This window comes from Channa argus, chromosome 14 (assembly GCF_033026475.1).
Source record: "Channa argus isolate prfri chromosome 14, Channa argus male v1.0, whole genome shotgun sequence".
NCBI classification, from domain to species: Eukaryota; Metazoa; Chordata; class Actinopteri; order Anabantiformes; family Channidae; genus Channa; species Channa argus.
Window position 1 is genome coordinate 2,856,767 of NC_090210.1, and position 20,716 is coordinate 2,877,482.

Genomic DNA, 20,716 nt, shown 5'->3' on the forward strand with positions numbered 1-20,716 from the left:
CCGGTGAAGGAGCTGTCATCTCCTCTAACACTTGAGACAAGAGGTTCTTTGTAGTTAAAGATAGGAAACACAAGCCTCTGGAAGAAGCATGAAGAATAAAGTGAAAGCCAGGGAGACCTCTGTTGCAGGCTGGGATATTTGGCTTGTCAACAGCATGTGTCTGGCTGCCTCTTACCTCTGGTGCAGGCTTTATAATTTACTCTGCTACAGGAGGAGGTGCAGAGCGTCCACTCCACCTACCGTACAGGTATATTCAAGGATACTTGACGTGTTAAAAAATAATGAAAGCTAAGGAACACAATCATATTTTTTTTTAGAAAAGGAATGAAGCAGGAAGTTTTACCTAGTTTAAACTTGTTGGTTTAGTACAGCTATCAATATTTTACCGCTTAAATTTTACATGGTGTATTGACAAAGAATCCTTCTAACTATATCATGATATTATCAGTGTAGGTCTTACACAGCTTGTGAGCATTAATCGCATTTAGGAAAAGTATACGGGGCATGTTTCCATTAGAATGTGAGTATTTTGTCTTACAATACAAAACAATATAATATGTTTCCCTTTTACTGGAAACACAACACGCAATGGTCACTTAATCAAGCTATAGATGCTGTGTGTTTTATTGTGTTAAGTTGTAATGGCAGCAGCAGCCTTGAGCATGAACATATAATAACCTTCCTTACCTGGTAACTTTAACTGTTCTAGGAATGTCCTATGAGGCAGGAGAAATAATCATTTTATTAGGACTATTGCCCTTGTTTCTTGGTCTTCTGCTCTGCATTTTAAGCAGAATATAATTTTTACTGTCTAGCATAATTTATGCTATTACTATAATTTAATGTATCACCGATCAGATGTACCTAGAGTTCTAATATTAGTGTCCTTGCTTGCAATTCATTTAGTTTTAGTTTCATGACTATTATTTTAAGGTGCCTTGAAAGAAGCTATGATGTACAGCCGTTGTTCATAACTGATGCACAACACTCTATTAATCATGTGCTCTGCTCAGCTAATATTTTCCATGAAATGGTCAAATTTCTCGGTTTCGACATCTGTTTTACGTTTGTTATGTTATATTGTGAATGTGGGTTGATGAGATTTGCAAATCATTGTCTTCTGTTTTTATTTACGTTTTCACGTCTTCCCAGCTTTTATGGAATTGGCCTGGTATTTTTCTATCTTAATGTTCATATGGAGTCATTCTGTGTTATATTTACAGTACTTTTTAATCTGTGTAATTAAGGATTTGCTTTTTGCTCATATTCCCTCCTGCTAAGTACCACATTTTTTTCAATTAGTAGTTCAACATATGCTGGATTATCCTTTCAGCAGTAATGTGATTCTTAGTATGTGAGTAAAAGACTAGTAGTAATGATGCATGTATTCTTTGTCATGTTATGAATAGCAGGATAGATTATATGAGTTAAAGGTTGGGTGGTGGTTATGAGTTTAGAAAGCTGGGAGCTCTTGAGGCAGATATGGCAGGAATTCTGCAGTGTTTTCATAAAGACAGGCTGAAAAATCTTGCTTTTGCTGCCATCTAGTGACGAACATTTCACATGGCTGCTAATACTGTAACATTAATGTAACATTGCTTCAGTGGTGACATTAGTGTCAAACAGCATGAAGCTGGAAATGCAAGAGACCTGAAATTGTAATCGACTGATGCAAAAAGCTTTTTGCCATTTAATGTCTGCATCTCACATTTGTTACCTTCAAACCACGAGAAATGACTGAATGCTATTTCACTGTAAGATGCTTGTTATTTATACAGACACAATTCTGCCTATTTATTATATACTATGTTAGCATTATGGTATAAATAGACACATTCTGTAGTTGTCTTTAATACTTTGATAGTCTACCTCAGATAAGCTGAAGTTATTTCACCATCTCTTGTTTCCATTCCTTTCTTGGTATTTAGGAGATCAGCACTGACATTTATCGGAGAGGGTCCATGAGTATCCAGCTAAGAGTTCTTTGCATTCTGTTAGTAACTCTTAATTGACTGTAAATCGCTCCTTCCATACTCATAATAGTGCATCTATGAATATATTCCTAACCCAGAGGGACTCAGATTTAAGTACTAGCACATCTAGATTACTTAGTCGAGAAGGAAACAAAAATACTACAGCTTGTTTGAATATGCTCTGAGCAGTACGTAGTGACATAAGATTCAATGTGACGTCCTTACTCAAACCATGTCTAATAGGAAACAGTTAGTCATGTCCATGGTAAGGAATTGGTCCAACAAAACAACATGTCAGCTTTTTTCAAACTATTTTTGGATCAGTCATGAACCACATAATTGTGGAGAACATAATAATTAGGGCAGTCGTTACAGATAACACTGGCCCTGCGATGCAATTATTTTCTGCTTGCTTACAAAGACAAACACCTGCTCCTCTTGTGGTCGGGGGAATTTCTTTTTATTCCTTTGTGAGAATTTTTTTATTGATAGTTTCCTACTCAGCCTAATGTAACCTGCAGTTCCATAACCCTGCTCTGTATAAACAAAACAAATAGTCTGTCAAAATGCATCATTGAAATGTATTCGTGAAATAGAAAAAGCTGAGATGATGTGGAGAACAACACAAGAGATGTGTTCAACTGTTGCGCAGGGAGGTAGAGTGGTCGTCCACCAATCGCGGGGTTGTTGGTTCAATCCCTGGCTCCTCCAGGTCACGTGTCTCAAGTGTCCTTGAGCAAGACACTAAGCCCCAACTCCCTGTGAGTGTTGGCCAGCTGCATAGCAGCTTGACGTGTGTGTGTGTGTGTGTGTGTGTGATTGTGAATAAGAAGCAGTGTAAAGCACTTTGAGTGCCAAATGGTAGAAAAGCACCATATAAGTGCAGACCATTTACTATGTCTTAGACATTAGCACGAGGAGTGAAGTTTCCTGTCTGCCACACATGGTTTAAGCCCTCGAGTTTCTAAGAGAAAGCGTAGCCAGAACTGGCAGCCTGTGCAATGTGTAAGTGGACACTGGAGAGGTGACTGGAGAGCAGCCACATCACACAGGACATTGTGTTCTCTGAAACTGAGGTGCTGTACCACTTTTAATGAGTCACCTTACCCTGAATTCCAGACAAACACATAGGGTCATGCAGGTCATATTATTTAGTAACGTGCCTTGTTTCTCTTACTACATATACTCTAAATGCATATACAGTAGAGTACTTAGCTATGTTCTTTTTAAAATACAAAAACACTGCATTTTCATTCAAGTTCAGAATTAAAATTTCCCGAAGGCCTTTATTTTTATTTTGTTGTGTGTTCTGCTGTATATCAATTTATTTTTAAATGTTTTCCACACATCCAGAAACTTAGAATTATTCAATATATATATATATTACACAGAGGCTCTGAGCGTTCTTGCAGCTGACAATGTCTCCAATCATCCTGATAACTTTGCTGTGACATTTACTGAGTAACATTTCCATCACGCAGCAGTAGACAGGGCAGTGATTTCTCAGCTGTGTGTACACATGCTTGGACTTGGCAGAGAAGGTGAGAGAGGACTATTAGTACTGGTCATATTGCTGTTACTTTTCTTGGCATTAGCTTCGCTGTAAAGTGTAAGTGATATAAACTTGATATTTGCTTTATGTCATAAACCTCAGAGGCCCGAGGGGTGTTTATATCCCCTGCAGGGTTTTATAACCTTAAGGCACCCATGTACACTGAGACAATGCAAACTGGCTTTAACACTGCTCTGTTGCAGAATCCGTGTCTTTTTCTCTCTTCCAGCATTAAAAAAAACACTGTCTGCCTTGCACGATACTGCGTGAGCCAGTGACATGACAAGCTGCAAATGACCCATAGTACATCGTCTGTCATCTGTTAGCATCCAAGGGCAGGTGTGGGTGTCCCTGTCTCTCCCACATTGATTGATGGTTGGTTCGCTCCTGTCTGTTTCTGCCCTGTCAGAGCTACTATATCTTTTTTACTGTAGCCAACATGTGCAAGTGAACTCAAATGTGAATACATTTACAAGGGAATGTTGTGGGTCACCCAGCCCCCCAGTATAAGAAAATAAAAAAAAACGCCTTTGTGCAACACAGCACTGATTGTTATCTGAATAGGAAAGAGAACCTATAATATGCAATGATTACTTGTCATGAAATAGGAGCTGACAGGTAAACTTATTCCCTTTACTTCCTCCTACCACCTTCCCCCACTCAGTTCCAATACATCGTCTCTGCCAAGTTCACATCCCTCCGTGTCCCTGCACCCATGAAACCAGATCTTGGCTTGGGTGACTGTAGTGAGGCAAGATTGGCTGGGGTCACACTGGCTTGGTTTCCAGTCTGTGCCTCTGTTTGCCTCTGTCAAAAGTATTTCATGCTGGCTTGAGCAAAGCTGGATTCCTTCTCAGGTCTATCATCTGTGAATTATCGGAGGCAAAATTAGTTAGGGAAGTTTGTGAAGGTAAAGAAAATAAAAGTTCGTAGAACTATCAGGAAACAGCTTGATTCAAGCAACCACATTTATTTTGCAACATCTACGTTTTTTAATAATTTGGACTATAGCATGTATTCCCTGATGTAGTTCAGTGCTTTCTTAGGAATGTAATACTTGTTTGTACTGTAGAATAAGTCATACAGGGAACATGCATTATAATCATACTACATGATCTAAGTTAAGGAGGTTATCAGTGGAGGTTTTGTTGGTATCATCGCCCATCTCTTCTAGCAGAATGGCTAAACAACTTGCTATAGGTTCTCTCAGCAAAAAAACCACAGCCTTTCGTACATTTCCCCTGATGCTGAGTGTAAGTTACAGGCATCCAAGCGATAAGGAGTGTATTTGCATTGCAGCATGGTTCTCATTCACAATTGTACACAAACAGCCAGTGTACAAAATAACCTGCAGCCGAATCCTTCGGACTCTTCAGTGCTACGACAGCGATTTGAATGAGTTCTTTTAAATGCCAAATGTTTCCTCTGCGCACCTGTGCACAGTCCACTCAAGAATGTGGAACAGATGCTGTTGTGGGTGGAAACATTTATAATTAAGCATTATCCCCCATAACCTGATATGATGAAGATGAACTGTGTACAGGAATCATTTTGACAGTCAGCAGGTGAGACAGTGGTGAGCGTAACACTTTAAGGCTCTCAAATGTCTCATAACCCACTCAGTGCCAAGCCCCCACTCTCAACACTTGACCCCTGCTGACGTAGGTTGTCCATTTACATTCAGGCTGTCCATTTACACTGGCCCACTCCATTCTTAATGTCACTTCAACTGTGGAGAGAACCAGGAGCCAGGGAAAAAGTGACACATAGAGAAGATTTTTGTCTTAAATCAAGTCAGAGCTCAGTAAACTTCAGCTTTATGGTTTTTGAGGTTTAAAATATTCAGCTCCATTGCTGGTAGTTGGTTGGTTTTTGATCCTGACTATTTTATTTTTGAAGTCGGTTTCACATTTCTGTATTTAATGAGCACTGAAGGACAGAGCTGGCTGCGATTTTTGTAAACGTTTTTTTTATCTGTTTCACAGACTTTATTGGTAATTTTTTTTTGTCTCAAGTTGGTGTCTTGAAGTCATTTTTCTATATCACTTGAAGCCATGAGTGCCTTGGTGATCAACACTGAAGTAGATGGCAACAGCACAAGCTTTGACCTCATCCAAACTCAAATTGAGTCGTTGAGCAGCAAAATGGACAAACTGATCAACATTCAACAAAAGGTCCTCAGTCGACTAGATGGGATGTCTCAGGAGATTGATGACATTGAAAGCGATATGGAGAATCTGAAGATTGACAAAGAGGACGTTCGTCTATCACCCAGGGTAGTGAACCACACTCAGGTCATAGGGGGAGAGGTGAGGGGGATATGCCAGGAGATGAGCACCATCATGTCGGTAGTGAATCAGAGATCTGAGCTACAGGCCAAGAAGATCGAAGGGATGGAAAAGCTGGTCCTCAGCATGCAGCAAGTGATCAGCTTTATTGGCAAGACAGTGAAGAGCTCAAAGGTGATGGAGCTGATGTTCAAAGGCCCTGCAGCTCAGAAGAGCTCCAAACCCAAAGACAGTAAAGGAAAGCAAGCAATTAAGAGGAAATCCTCTGATAAGGTGAGATTAAGATCCCGAAGTAACATGTTCAACATCTAAAATATATTTTCTGTGTGCAGTGAAGGGGCCATATTGTGTTGTTGTTTTATAAAGTTTAGCGTCTGAAGTTTAAAACACTGCACATTCGGAAAACTGTATTTGATATCTAAAAGAGCGCGTTTATCATTTTGAGGCATCCAAAAGTGCTGGCGGCTACCGCAGCTCATCCGTCACTATTAAAACTCAATCTACACCTTGTCAGCATTGCAAAAGACACTATGCAGTGTATTTATCGTGATGACTGTGATTCCTTAGGTCTTACTATGAGTTTGCAGTTCTTGGCAGAACATGTGAAAATGATCATAGCACCAAAGCTGACCACTCAAACTCTTCTCTCGCCTATGAGTGGAATTTGGCTTGTGTGTGTGTAATTCTCCATTAATGAGTCAGGGGTTAACAGGTACTGTCTGGGCATGTTTACACCTGCCAACTGCTGATTGAAGGTAAAGTAATTAGGAACTTACTGCACAGTCATGATATCACTTGTAACTAATATAAAGTCCCGATTTAACTCAAATTTATACTTCTCGGATATCTGCCCCCGCTCAGGGAAACATGCGTTCCTTGGCATGGGGCTCGGTCTGGGAGCCCCCGGGCAGAGCACGAGAGAGCCGGTGTAAAGTCAGGGGTGAAATGTGAGCGGCCCAGTTTAGAAATGCCGTTTTTGGATCAGGGCTGCCGTGTTTTTGATCTTAAAGGGGCTTCAACCCTTTCAGCTCTCCAGGAGTCAGGTGTCATCAAATTTTAATGAGTCAGTCTTTCTCCCCTTCTCCCTTTCGCTGTTTGTTTCTCTCACAAGCTCGGCGCGTTTGTGGATCAGCTGCAGTGTTGTTCCTCTCAGTTTCCATTCTCTGCTAGTTATTTGGGATTTATCTCATCACAACTTTCCAGTGGTTACACCTCTGTCTGAAAGTGCGTGTTATAAAGACTCAGATATGTTAATACTTGGCAAATTGAGGAACTTCCTGCAATGCAAAATAGCTCTTCATAAAGTTTTATTTCGACTCAAATTCTTTTTGATTTACAGATTACATTAAAGACTGACGTTCAATACTGCATACAGTTTTTTTTTTTTTCATTTTTTTTTTTTTTCATTTCAGTTTTAACCTAATTTCTAGAATTGTGACTTTGGCATGGTTGGATTGCCCGCAGCAAAAAAGCTCCAAAAGTGTATATATTCTTGAAGCCTGTTAAACTTAAAAGCCTCCTCGTGACACAAAAGCCACTTAAAATTAAACATGAGACCTTTGTCTTTTTCTCAGCATAAGACAGACCATAACATTGTTTATAGGCCAGTTGTGCTGCTTGGTATCAGAGGTGAGTTGCACTTACAGACATCACCACACAGCTATCATTTGCGTAACTGCAGATCATTTTTTCCTCTTTGATCACCAAGCAAAGAATGCACTTGCATGAGTAGTTGTGGCATCATGTGATAATGTTGTCACATATTTACACATGTCATAATGCACAGTGTGCAGTAGTACAACCCTCTTTTGTGTCCAATTAAGTCATCACTTATTGAAATCGATCAAATTAAGTGTTCAGTTTATACATTTATGGCTAGATTATACTGAATAATGGCCCCAAATTAATGGAATGGCTATGACATAATTCCCATTTTACTAACTTTGCCATCAGGTGTTTGCTCGATCTGTCTCCTCCTCCAAAGGTTTGAGATACCTTACAAGCATTTTGTCTTGACTGTGCTCCCCCTCTTCTCGTCTCGCCCACTGTGCCAATCGGAGATCTGGACGCTCTAAAACACGGCTGTCACATTGCACTTAAAATATCTCACGGGCTGTTTACCTCACGACATCATTCAGAGAGCAAATGTGAGACCCCCAGGGGGGGGTTCAAGACAGTATTTTCCATGTTAAACCTGATCAGAGAGTGTTTAGGGAGTTTCCTCAGCTGAGAAATTTGAACAACAGCCTCCTGTCGCTTGTGTAATTTTCCGCTCAGGGTCAGCATTGCATTCCACTGTAGAGTGTGACAAGTGATGAGCTATATATTCACTGCCCTGCTGCTGTCAGTCCATCTGTTCTGTGCATTATGTGCAAACCTTACTCCATCATCGTGCATCATTGACATTCATCCTTTCCATCAAGTGTTACTTGTATTCCATGTGCATTCATATAACACTACTAAACATTACCATCTTGTCTTTTTACTAGCATACCGCCCCTAATAAAGCCAATAAAGGGACTCAAGACATAACCTCTGCATGTGTGCCCAGCACTCTGAAGCCCTCTCACAAGATACATTTCCATGGACCAATGCATTTCCTCGCCTCTTGCAAAAGTGGCAATCAGGTAGGATGTTTGTGCCTAATGTGTCTTTGATTAATAATATATGTATACTTTACCAACTTCTGCATTTCTTGCCTCAGGCTGGCACCTGCTTCTTAAGTTTTAGCTAATGCATCAGGATCCTACTGTGAATAATATTGTGAGAAATATCTACATACCCAACATGTACAATTTTCTTACATGATCACAACGGACCCGTGCCAAATTACACTGGCAACTGAAAATACATTGCTGCTTGTCATGTTAGCTTTGGAATAGTAAATAGCACCATGTGAATAAGCACAATTGTTTATTTTAGACAGGAGTAAGTCAAAGTCCAAATCAAGAAGAAAACCCTATATTTAACTTCTATAACACATTCCATGAAATAATTTAGTAATGGAAAAAAACATTAATATTATGAAAGTGTCCAGAGTTTGTTTTCACTGTTGTCATTTGCATTTCTCAGTTGAAAGACCACAAAGGCAACGATGGAGCAGAGAAACCTTGTTTGAGCTCTAAGGGCCTGAAAGTTCAAAAGAAGACAAAGCCACCAGACACAGCTGGTGGGTACTGAAAACTGCATGAGAACCACAGTATGTTACTGCTTATTTTACCTTTTTTTGCCAGCTAATGGAATCAGTGACAAACAGCAGCAGCTACAGTACATGCACACACAATACAAATGATGAGAAATGTTTAAAATCCAAATTCTGTTTTATAGACACTATCTCCTTGAAGAAGCAGACTTTACTTCTTGAAAAGGTGCAGAAACTCAACAAGCAAAATGCAGAGAAATCAGGTCACCAGCTCACCTCTGGTTATGTGGATCTGGAGGCTGGAAAGTCCCCTAAACATCACCAAACTGATGCTCCTGCTTGCACCTTGGCGGACTACTTGCCTAAAGAGTCCCAAGTGGCTGCGACTGAAAAACACGAGGTTGCCGGGCAGGTTAGTGAAGAGGGATGTGGAGAAACAGCACCTGACGTGATTACTGAGAAGGAACCCAAACTAAATCTGAAGGATGCAGTGAAAGAGATAGAGGAAGAAAAGTTAAAAATGGAAAAGAAGGACAAAGAAGCAGCTGAAGTACCTGCCTGTGATGACAAGAAAGAGCCAATTCCTACAAGGTAGTCTGTGTTTAACCCCTCAGATGCCCCAGATTATTAAAGTGACAATTTACAGTTTTGATTATTTTCAAAACAAAAATACAGAATGTTAAAAGACATACTAGGAAAAATTTGCCATGGGATTCTACATGAATACGGATAATGAAATCCATCAATTATTTTTCAGCACCAAAGAACAGAAAGATCAAACAACCAAGGTCAACAGCCCAGCTATCACGACGTTTGTGACTGAGGAACACTTTGTAGTGGAGGAGCAAATAATGAGCCATGTGGTGCTGGAGCAGGGAGAGAAGGAAGACAGGAAGCAAGACGGTGAGGAGGACGAGCAGAAGCTTGAGTCTGAGGGCTGGGCCATCTTCACAGCAAATGGAGTGGAAATTGAGTTAAACCAAAACCAAATGGTAGAGTGGAAAGAAAATGATGTAAAAAAAGAGGATGATGACATCGCTGAGCAATACTTTATTGGTAAGTCGAAGCTCATCCACTTCCAACCTATAGTTATCTTATATCTACGTTCACACAGTATTCGTGAATATGTTGGTAAGCTTTTGTACTAAAAACATATTAGTATCAGTCAAAATGTCATTGTGATTTTTAAATTTTATCTTGATATTAACTGCAGTAATTGCCTGTCAATGATCATAAATATGAGTAAACTCCTAAAGTAAAACTTGCCTGAACAAAAGCCTTTTTTTCTTAATGAAGAATTATAGAACATACCCAGTGCATTAATAATAGCAGTAAATAATCTAATGTTCTTATCTAATGGAAATGTGACTGTGGCTGCCACGTATGCTTTGACAAGCTTCACTCAAGCTTGTGTGTTCTCACATTCCTCCCCGTCTTTTAGACAGATTATATCTTTACTCTTGTCCCCCCAATCCTACTTTAGACACCACTCCTCCTCCAGTGGCTCCTTTCAATCATCGCATTGTGTCAGCCAAACCCAACCAGATCTCCAACTTTTACACCATCAGTTGGCAGGAGGTCCTGGGGGGGTGAGTGCTTTACTTTTCAGCTCTCTCTTCAGTGTAAAAAAATAACAAAATGGAAGTGATGCTTAGTTGATCTGAAACAGTTTAAAGGCCCTGAGAAAGAGACTCTCATTCTCCACAAAGCCTAATTGTGTAACCCTCCCCTTGTCTTCTCTCCTGTCCACTGGTTCATAACTTCAGAGTCGTGGCAGCTATTTTTACTTTAGGACTGCACAGCATGTGAAACTGTATCCCCTGTGCCAGCTGGTAGCTAATCACTAAGTGTTAATCCAAGTCTTCAAAGAGGAGACACAGGCGAGCTCAGGTTTAATGAAATAGCAGAAAAGCCACACCACTCTCCTAAAACATCCTGTTTGAAGCATTATTGATATTTGCTTTGTCATGGAAAATTACATAAAACACCATCTCTGTCCTGTTTCACATCAGCATCGAGTCTTCTTGGATGTATATTATCAGATGTTGGCTTTTCCAATTTCTTTCTCTTTCTGTCGTAGGGGCCGTTTCGGCCAGGTGCACAAATGTGTCGAAAACTCCTCAGGTCTCACTTTGGCAGCAAAAGTCATCAAAGCCAAGAATCAGAAAGAAAAGGTACAGCACCAGTGCACAGTGTAATTGTATATGAATTAGTCATAGTTTGAATATTGCAGTTAGAGAAACGTGATATAAAAAGCAGGAGAGGGGCCTAGTTACAACTTTTCAGAAACCAGTTTACTGCAAAGCTACACTTAGAACAGGAGCAGAAGGAATATTTCTCACCTAGGCGAGAAATATTCGACCTTGAACAGAAGATGCATTGTCTCATATCAGAGAACAGCTGACACCTCTCGATTCTATCTGTGTGTGTTCGCTCGCACGTCTGTGTATCTATGGTGTCCGCGTTTGTCTCCATCCATCTGTCTTTCTGTCTGTCCGCACCTGTGTTTTTGGTAGGACGTGGTGAAAAATGAGATCCAGGTCATGAATAACCTGGATCATGCCAACCTGATTCAGCTCTACGCAGCTTATGAGTCAAGGAATGACATCATCCTTGTGCTTGAATAGTATGATCCTTCTTTATATTTTCAGCATGTTTTAACTTGCAAACACCTTGATGAATATCTTTAATCACTGATTGAAGACGTACGTAACTGAAGTCCGGCAGAATTTCTGGTCACATAAATTAAATTTTCTTAACAAAGAGAGTATACTAAGAGTTTATACTATGAGATGCTTGATTGAATGCATTTTTTTTTTTTTTCAACCTTAGTGTTGGTGGAGGGGAGCTTTTTGACAGGATCATTGATGAAAACTACACTTTAATGGAGCTGGATGCTGTTGTATTCATCAAGCAGATCTGTGAGGGACTGCAGTACATGCACAAAATGTACATCCTCCATTTGGACTTAAAGGTAACATGGTCACTCACACTGGGGTCATCACCGTATTGTATTTTATGGCCTTTTGTAAAACAAAATGTTCTTTTTTTGGCTTTGTTACACATTTCAGCCAGAAAACATTCTCTGTGTGAGCAGAGTCACAAACAAGATCAAAATTATCGACTTTGGTCTTGCCAGGATGTAAGTACTGCAAATAGCCTCTCTTTTACTTGGTGATAGTTTTATCGACTGCTGTAATTATACACAATAAAATGTACATTAAATATACAAATTGAAATTATGTCCTCACATAGATATAAACCAAGGGAGAAGCTGCGAGTGAATTTTGGAACTCCAGAGTTTCTCGCTCCCGAAGTTATCAACTATGATTTTGTGTCTTTCAACACGGACATGTGGAGCCTTGGCGTCATCACCTACATGCTGTAAGTAAACACACACACACACACACCCACACACACGTGTTTTTAAAGACCTCTGTTGATAAGTTTTTTGCCTCTTCCTGTTAGTCTGAGCGGCCTGTCCCCCTTCCTCGGCGATGACGACAACGAGACTCTCAACAACATCTTGGCCTGTCAGTGGAACTTTGAGGAACAAGAGTTCGTGGATACGTCTGAAGAAGCCAAAGATTTCATCTCCAGGCTACTTGTTGCAAACAAATGGTGTGTCTTTGTGTCTGTCTGTATTATTGTCACAAACTGAGAGTAAGGCCTGGTGACACTTACCAGCGACATACAGCCTACAATGTACATTGAAAAGTATTTACTGTGTTTGTCTTCAGTTGGAGAACGAGTGCGTCGGAGGCCTTAAGACATCCTTGGCTCGCTAACCCAATGCTTCATCATCAACTTCACACAAAGGTAAAACACTCAAATTGTGTAATGTTTCTGAATACTTGTTTGTAACCTTTCTCTTCCTGTGATCGTTTGTTGAAGTACTATTATTTACCTGTAGTATTCTTACAGAAAACTATGTGCCGATCACGGCGATCATCATGTGTCCCTACGACTGATAGCTGAGGATGGTCTGTGTTTCCCGGTTGTGGCCAACTTAAGTCTTTAAGCTCCTCAGAAGAGATGAAAGTATCACATTCAATCCTACGTGGGAATCAGGTTAAAACATCCACAAGGGGGAAGCATGTGTTAAATTTTCTGCAGAGTAGCAGCAGAAACAAGGGATTCAGCACCTGCCTACATACAATAATAGTCATCTGAGAATCAACCGTCCGGCTCTGTCTTTTGATTTTGGTGTGTTGTGACGGCTCTAGTTTGGACCAAGCCTCATGTCCATATAAATGACCCAAATTATTAGTCAGTGGGCTGAAATTCTGGCTACCTCGTCACCCATTTTCCTGACATGTGATCCCCTGTTTCATGTAACCAATTTACATCACTAAAGCAAAAATGCAATGTCAAATTTCATTTATTTAGAAGATAAGAGTGATTAATTCCACTGAACATTATACTTTGCTGCTTTTGCCTTTAATAAGTAGGAAAACTGTAGTGCTAGTAAAACAGATGAAGAAAATTAAAATAAAACATTGTATCGTATACTTCACCTTCAAATATCCAGTGAGTGCTTCCCCCTCACACACATTGCTACTGTCATTGTTTGCTGCTGTTTTACTTTTAGGTTTGATAAGAACGTATATGTTTAGATACATAAAGTATCCTAACTGCTACAGCATGACCCATAGTATGTGACTGTTTTAATCTGTGTTATAAATAGATGCTAAACTGTAGATTAAATGAATATTTCCTCATATATTATGAGGTTGACTCTACAAAAATGTGGATGTATGCTGCATGTATGGAGAACAGAATTTGTGTGTCATGAGCTGCGGTACTGTACGTGCACTTTAAAATATAATTTATTTAAGCATAGATTACACATTTAGTTCCATGCACAAGGATTGTGTGGTCAGATCTCCTCATGCCTACAACATCTACTTTAGCCTTGTGTTTATATATATATATATATTTACGGTATATATCCATTTATTCTATCCAAACATCTTCTGTTTTCACGTTATAACTAACACTTCAGTGACACAGGTAATGTCTTATCAAGTGTATTATTGTAATTGTTGCATGTCTTGTGTGTTTGTGCTTAATCCGCCATAGAAATTAAACTTGACACACAGAATAATACATTTTAAAACCTTTTTTTAATTGTACTGTATGTTCAATCTGTCATATTGTTCTACTGCCACTCAGGCTGCACATTCATGTTACCGTAGATGCTTTTCTTTGAAATACCTTCTGTGAAGGTTCACTATACAATATATAAAAGTAATACACTCATTTCCTAACCTTGCCTGTAAAGTGTTGTTGTGTTAATTAAGTTAATTAAGTTGTGTTAATTGAACTTTATGATAGATTTTTAAGGTAACTGTTGTTGAACACAGAGTGCTAAGATGTCCTGATATAGTGTTGACTATTTCAAATCCAGCATGTATTTTTGAAAGTATATATGCTATTAAACCAAAATGAAATCAGGGTTTGTTTATTTTTATTGGTTTTACATGATACAGTACAGGTCGAGGAATTAAAAACATTCTGTGTGACCTGAATTTGTAATTCAAATGGATTAAGAGTGGAGATTTTCACTCTCGATTTGACCACAGGGATTTAAATTTTTGCCCTTTTGCTATTCTCAGGCATTGACAATCTTGAAATAATCTGTAAACAAGAACAGTTTTAATGTTTTAATATTCGCTTCCCAATGCTTAATGCAAGTCTAAACGCGGCCAAATGTTTTCAGCAGGAATCTCAGTTTACTCCGGGGGATATCAGGTCGGAGATAGCCAGTTAAGATTTTTCACATTTTTAAATCCTTGTTGGCTTATTGGAGGGAAAAGCTCTGTGTGATTAGATACAGTCTTTTTAAAACATGGTTTTATATCTATGACAATGCGACAAGCTATTTTTGTTAGAACGTAACAATCTTAACTTGGCTCTAGTTAACCCTTAAACACACAAACACGTGAGTGCACTGGAATCAGCTGTACTTTCAAGATGAAAGTACAGCTGATTCCAGGAGCCTAATAAAGAGCTTCGGAGGGAGCAAAACTGTTTTGTTCACCTGAGAAAATAAACTGAATGATTGGACTGATGTTAGGCCCAAGGGAGTGGGGGCTTGAGTGACTGTTACTGAAGAGAGGAAAGTGTATACGGAGGAATTTTTATACAAGTGAAACCAAAAAATTAAGAAGAATGAAAGTGAGGAAAAGGTAATGTGAGTTTAAAGAGTGTGTTTCCTTTTCAAGCTACATGTCTACAAAGTAAACCTTTACTTTCAGCCTGCTCTATCCCTTAAAAGACCCTAAGGTGTTATTTTAGTGAACCCACAGAGTTAGCGTGGGGTTAAGGGCAGACTTTAAGGGCGAGTACCATGGGAAACATGTGTTTAATTGTACAGAAATACCACCAAACCCATTTACACCCAGTTGTTTGAGACTATCATGGCCATACAATTGTAAGGGTCAATATAATACTTGACAGTTTTGGGTTATTTACAATTTCATTCCCTTAAATTTATGTCGCAGGCACTGGACAGCGACAAGAAAGATGGATTAACGAGACGCAGTCTGTGTGAAAACTTGAATGCGATGTGAGCTTGGTCTTCATTTGTGGAGTATCGTTTTTTAGAAAATGGACAAGAACCGAGACGTGCGGCTAAAAGGGCAAAACCACCTTAGGAAAATGTCCAGAACATTATATATAAAAAACTGGCATAGAAAGTAAATAAGGGATAATAACAGGGTTTGGGTTCTATCAGATCAGGTAACCAGAGTTTGATTTGCGTTTTTTTTTTTAAACCTACACTATTTCTTTAAAGTTCCCTAAATCAAAACTGCTATGACTACTCTTGAGCATTAATCTAATGTATAGTTATTAACCATAAACATTTTTATGCTGTAAGTGAATACAACATTCTAAACATGAATTTGAACACTGCTTTATTTTTCACACTTGATTTTATCAGACAAAAAAAAAAAAAAAAAAGGCTTCATATGAGGAATGGTTCAGAGAGAGTTCATACATTCTTCCATTAAAAACACAATCGGAGTCAGGTAATAGCCATTACTGCAAATATGAGAGTCATTTAACAAAACAGGTGATACTGATTTCTTCCAAGAGTTTTTTTTCTCACTCTTTCTCAGTTTTTTTTGCATAGCCTTTCAGGAGCCTGAACATTGGAAGCTGAACGTAAGCTCTCGCTATACTCCCGGTCCAAGTCCCAAGTTGGAATGGTGAGAAATTCAATTTAGTGGAGAAAAAAAAAATACAAAATCTCCTGAAGGCTGCCCCTCCACCATCTAAAGTCCCCTCCATCCACATCTCCAGGGGCAATCCCGAGAAGCCAAACTAAAACCAGATGGACTTATTGGTCCCAAAGATAACAAATAGTGCCTGAGTTCCTGTCAGTTAGAGACCACCGGAGCAAAGAACTAAGGCTAAAAAAAAAAAGGTTACTGATTTCTCTAAATCTTTGCCATTGCTATAAGATATATGGAAATGAAACCAAGGCAGAAGCTGCTATTGATGTTGGTTTAGGAGCCTATAAGGGCTAAGGATGCTGGTTGTAGTTTTGGTGCTATAAAAAGGGGGCTGACATTTAAGAATCAGGTACCATCTTGGCTTTGGGAAAGTAGGTTGTCAACAGGGACCCCACTCTCTGGGTGGCGTGCACTCCAGCTTGCTAGTCGATACAGCTACAACCAACTCTGTAAGTAAAGACTAAGGGAGAAAAAAGTGGAGGGTGACCCCAGATCTCCTCACAGTTTCCCTGCAGATTCAGTAAGAAAGTGTCCTTTGTAACAGGAGTTTCCTGAACGTAATTAAAAAATATTAGGCCACGCTGAGAAGGGAGGGGATGGGGCCCGAGCTTGTAGGAGGCTATGTGAAGGGTAAGATCCCCGACTCTATTCTTTGTTTCATGTTTGAGCCCTGGAGCTGGCCCTGACGTTTGTCCAAACAAGAGCCGCTCTCTCTCTCCCTTTTTCACTCTCTCTCTCACTCTGGAAGTCCAGTGAGAGGACCAGCCACTTCTCAGGGCCTGGGGGCAGGTGGTTCTGATTTGCTTAGAGGGGAGGACAGACCACATTTATCTTCAGTTAATGTCAGTACATGTGTCGTCACGTCCAGCACTGGGAACCTGCTGGGTGAGTGATCTGTTTTGAACAGCGCTCAGCTTTGCCACCAATAAGAACCCAGTGTCCAATAATCCTTTTATGACTTTCTTACATTGTGGATATTACTGATTAAGTGCAAATCCATTGAGATTTTAGTGACAGTGTGAAAGGGGCTTCTTGTAATTCTTGGTGTACAGAGAACTAGTGTTAAAATGTGGCAGCCCTCTTGTATTTACAGAACTTTAGAGCAAGTGCTAGATAACTTGTAACTCTACAGTTTTGCTTCGTTCTCCTGCCTCTAATCAGCAGTTGTTCATCTCACTGACTCATCAACTGGCCAAAGTTGGTAGGTAAGCAACTAGCTGGGGAACATTTTGGAGCATTTGCAAATGAAGTAACAGATATTTTCCTCAGGAGCTAGTGGAAACCAAAACCTACAAACAGTAATAATAGATTATGGGTCTATTTTGCAGCCTTTTTCCTCTTCTTCACATTTTGTCTTTAGCTTTTGGTGACCAGAAAAGTTCTCATTGTGTAAGTATGATAGACATTGGTAACCAACTGACCGTTCTAACTAACAGTATCCAGCTGTCACACAGCTGCAAGATCCTCCACTTCTGGAGCTCTTGGAACAGCAGCAGTCTTTATTCAAGGTTTAAGGGTTTTTGTAGTTGTCATTGCAAAACATGGCAGTATGAGTTGAGGCCCCTTGTTCTAAATATTTTGGGGGGCCCAAACATTTGCCTGGTTTGCATCTCCTGATGCTACAGCTCTGCTAAATAAGGGAGAATGATCACAGGAGGATCCACCACATGAATGATAATGTTCATGCTCTGTAACTGCTGGATGCATGAACATTTAATTGCTTGCTAAAAAGCACATCATCAGTCAACTGGAAGTCAAGTCTTATAATTTCAGTGTTGTGTTTGCATTTTTATTCTCGTTGCTCTCACCTTGCCAGAAAAGCTTTATCACAGTTTCAAAGCAAAGTTCAAAGCAACTTTTCTCTTTGCGAGGGGTTATCGGCTTTTCATTAAATTCTATAATTGCTAAAAAATATCTATTTGCCGATGTTCAACCGTAATCCGAAAATTGAAGCATATATTGCTGCATACTGTGACCACTTTTTCAGTAACAGTACAACATGAGTTTCGGAATGAAAACAGTCATCTTCCACCCACACGCAGATTGATTTCCAGACAAGGGGGAAACACAGCAGCTTGCTGTGTTTACAGACGGTGGTTTCAACACTGATCAAATGGCCAAGCTGAAGCCTTTAATGATCTTGGAGGTTCCCTGCTGTTGGGTCATCTGCTTGGCTCCATATCATCTCCACGTTGGGCCCTACTGCTGGTCAGGCCATCCCACAATGGGGCCCTTTCCATCAACTTTGTATTTACTCATCCCTCTGGCTCACCTCATGGCTTGCACGGGGTCTCTGTTCAGTCTGCCCACCCTGCTGAGAGGCCTCTGTGGTCGAAAGAGCCATAATCCATCAGATCTGTGTGTGCGTGTACGTGCTTCGCTCTTTAATGCTTTAGCTCTTGCTGAGGAGTCTTTGCTGAGGGAACTTAATGGAGCCAAGCATCTTCTTCAAACATACTAAGGGAGCATGTGCTCTGTGTCTGAGGTTAGTCTCTTAAGACAAGCTGTGTGCAGTTACAAACGTATTGCTTGTGTACATATTTTATCACAGCAGATCTTTTCTGCCAGACAGATGAATTCCATCAAGACCCCTTAGCCGTGCAAACGTCTGATTTCCTGTCCACAACATACCCTTGTCATGTTTTACTGTACGCCCTTTATCTACTCCCACAACGTCACCCTCGCCCACACACACACATGGTTGCAGAATGCTAATGCGATACAGAATAACAAATGGTCGACATACTTAAACATCATACATATCTATACTGTACAGCTCTCAGTTGTGATCTCCCATCACCACCCACAGCGTCTGTCCTCCCTCCTAGTGCACAGTGATCGATGAGCTGAACCTCAGTCACTCTGCAGCAGGGTCTGCTCTGAGGGGAAAAGACCCCTTAGCCTGTTCTCTGTCTAACTCCCAACAACTGCTCGCATGGCCAACAAAAACACAGCACAAGGCACCCAAATGGCAACCAGGGCTGCTGCTGCTATTGTAGTGTGTAATGTTTCCCACGATGGAGCTCAACAGAGGAGAGGAGGATACAATGGATGACAAAGCCCTGATATTAAGAGACACGGGTCAGCCTGAGGTGATGCAGAAGATCTGACCGTTTAATTTCTGTCCCGATTATTTCTATGTGGTTTCGACATGTTTTGAGGAACATGATACACCCGAAGAAATCAAATGACTTTATTTGTGTCACTGTCAATCAACATCAATTATATTAAGTTGGACTACACCAAAGGGAAAGGGGGGGGGGGGGGGGGGGGGGGGGGGGAGAGTCACTGATATTTGACCATATTTAAGCTAAAAATTCATTGCCTGGTTTGTTCTTGGTTTGCCCTTCATTTCAGGCCCGGCTGCTTTTAGACAGGGGAAACAGGAAAAGCGCCACAGTGCTGCGGTTCATTCTTCAGGACATATTCACTTGACCACACAAAGAGCCCATTTTAAGGGGGGAGGTTTTTATGTGTTGTGTGGTAACCAGCGCAGGCTAAAAAGATCTACTATGTCTGTGTCTATTCAGGGGTGTTTTGGATAATATTCATGCTCTTACTGGTAGAGGCTGGGGATTTTTGTGCAGCTGGGAAATACAGGTAGATGTTTCTGACCACAGGTTGGTTATACCAGTTAAATTCACCACAAATTATTGATGTCTAATCGTAAGTGCAGTTCTGCTTTTAATATTCTACAAAGTAAGCTACATTTTAAACTGTTAAGACAAAATTTTAATATCTATGTAACAAACGCATTATCATGGTAAAGTATTGGGAGTTTAAATTAATGAAAAAAAAAATATAAGAAGTGTTAGATATCATTTTGGTGAACAGAATTATTTATATTAGTACATTTTTTAATTCATTTTATTCTTAATGTATTGTGTACTAATTTATTAGTCAAACCAATTCAAGGTAAAAATCTTACTTTTATAAAACTTTTATTTAAAAAAGTTGAGCATATATTTAAGAAATTTAAAGTAAGTGTCCAGTGACTGCAGCAAATGCAGAAAAATTACAAAAATGACTTAGAAGTTTTAAATGATATTTTGGTATTCAAATTAAATGTATTTTTTAATTCTCTTAAACAAATTACACTATTATGATGCAAAAAAGAGTGTGTTGTACTGTGTGTGTGTGTGAGTGTGTGTGTGTGTGTGGGCATAGAGGTTGGTGGGAGAGGAGGAAATTGTACCACTGAGGTAGCACTTGGAGTGACTAACAATGGCCCACACATATCCTGTGGCTGTCAAAATGTTGAAGACCCTACACAAACACTTGGAGTCACGGTCCCCCTCCTTTCCCTCTAGGTTCCAGGTTTTGTTGCAGTTGCATTTTTCCACTTTTTTCTGCTGAAATACAAATGCACTTTTTTTTTCAAAGCTTGTTTTTGTTGTCTGTTGCCCTGTCTTGGTGGAGACAGAACATCGGAAGTGAAAGCTACATTGTTGCCTGGTCTGGGAAGCTCCTTTTATGGGCAAAGGTTTATGAGCAGCAGAAAACATGAAAATCATAGTCCA

The 20,716-nt window shown here is 39.9% G+C and overlaps 1 protein-coding gene across 2 annotated transcripts; it reads left to right on the forward strand.

Moving 5' to 3' along the window:
• The first annotated feature begins 5,242 nt into the window (after positions 1 to 5,242).
• Positions 5,243 to 14,412, forward strand: mylk4a (myosin light chain kinase family, member 4a). 2 transcript variants are annotated; one of them, XM_067475362.1, is made up of 14 exons: positions 5,244 to 6,086; positions 8,303 to 8,440; positions 8,886 to 8,982; positions 9,141 to 9,546; positions 9,713 to 10,011; positions 10,439 to 10,544; positions 11,036 to 11,129; positions 11,472 to 11,581; positions 11,788 to 11,929; positions 12,027 to 12,097; positions 12,211 to 12,339; positions 12,424 to 12,576; positions 12,696 to 12,774; positions 12,880 to 14,412. In XM_067475362.1, the coding sequence occupies exons 1-14, from the start codon at positions 5,580 to 5,582 to the stop codon at positions 12,931 to 12,933; spliced, it is 2,385 nt and encodes a 794-aa protein (XP_067331463.1). In that variant the 5' UTR covers positions 5,244 to 5,579; the 3' UTR covers positions 12,934 to 14,412. The 2 variants fall into 2 exon arrangements, with proteins under 2 accessions (XP_067331464.1, XP_067331463.1); XM_067475363.1 differs by lacking the exon at positions 8,303 to 8,440 and having other exon boundaries at positions 5,243 to 6,086.
• Positions 14,413 to 20,716: the final 6,304 nt, after the last annotated feature.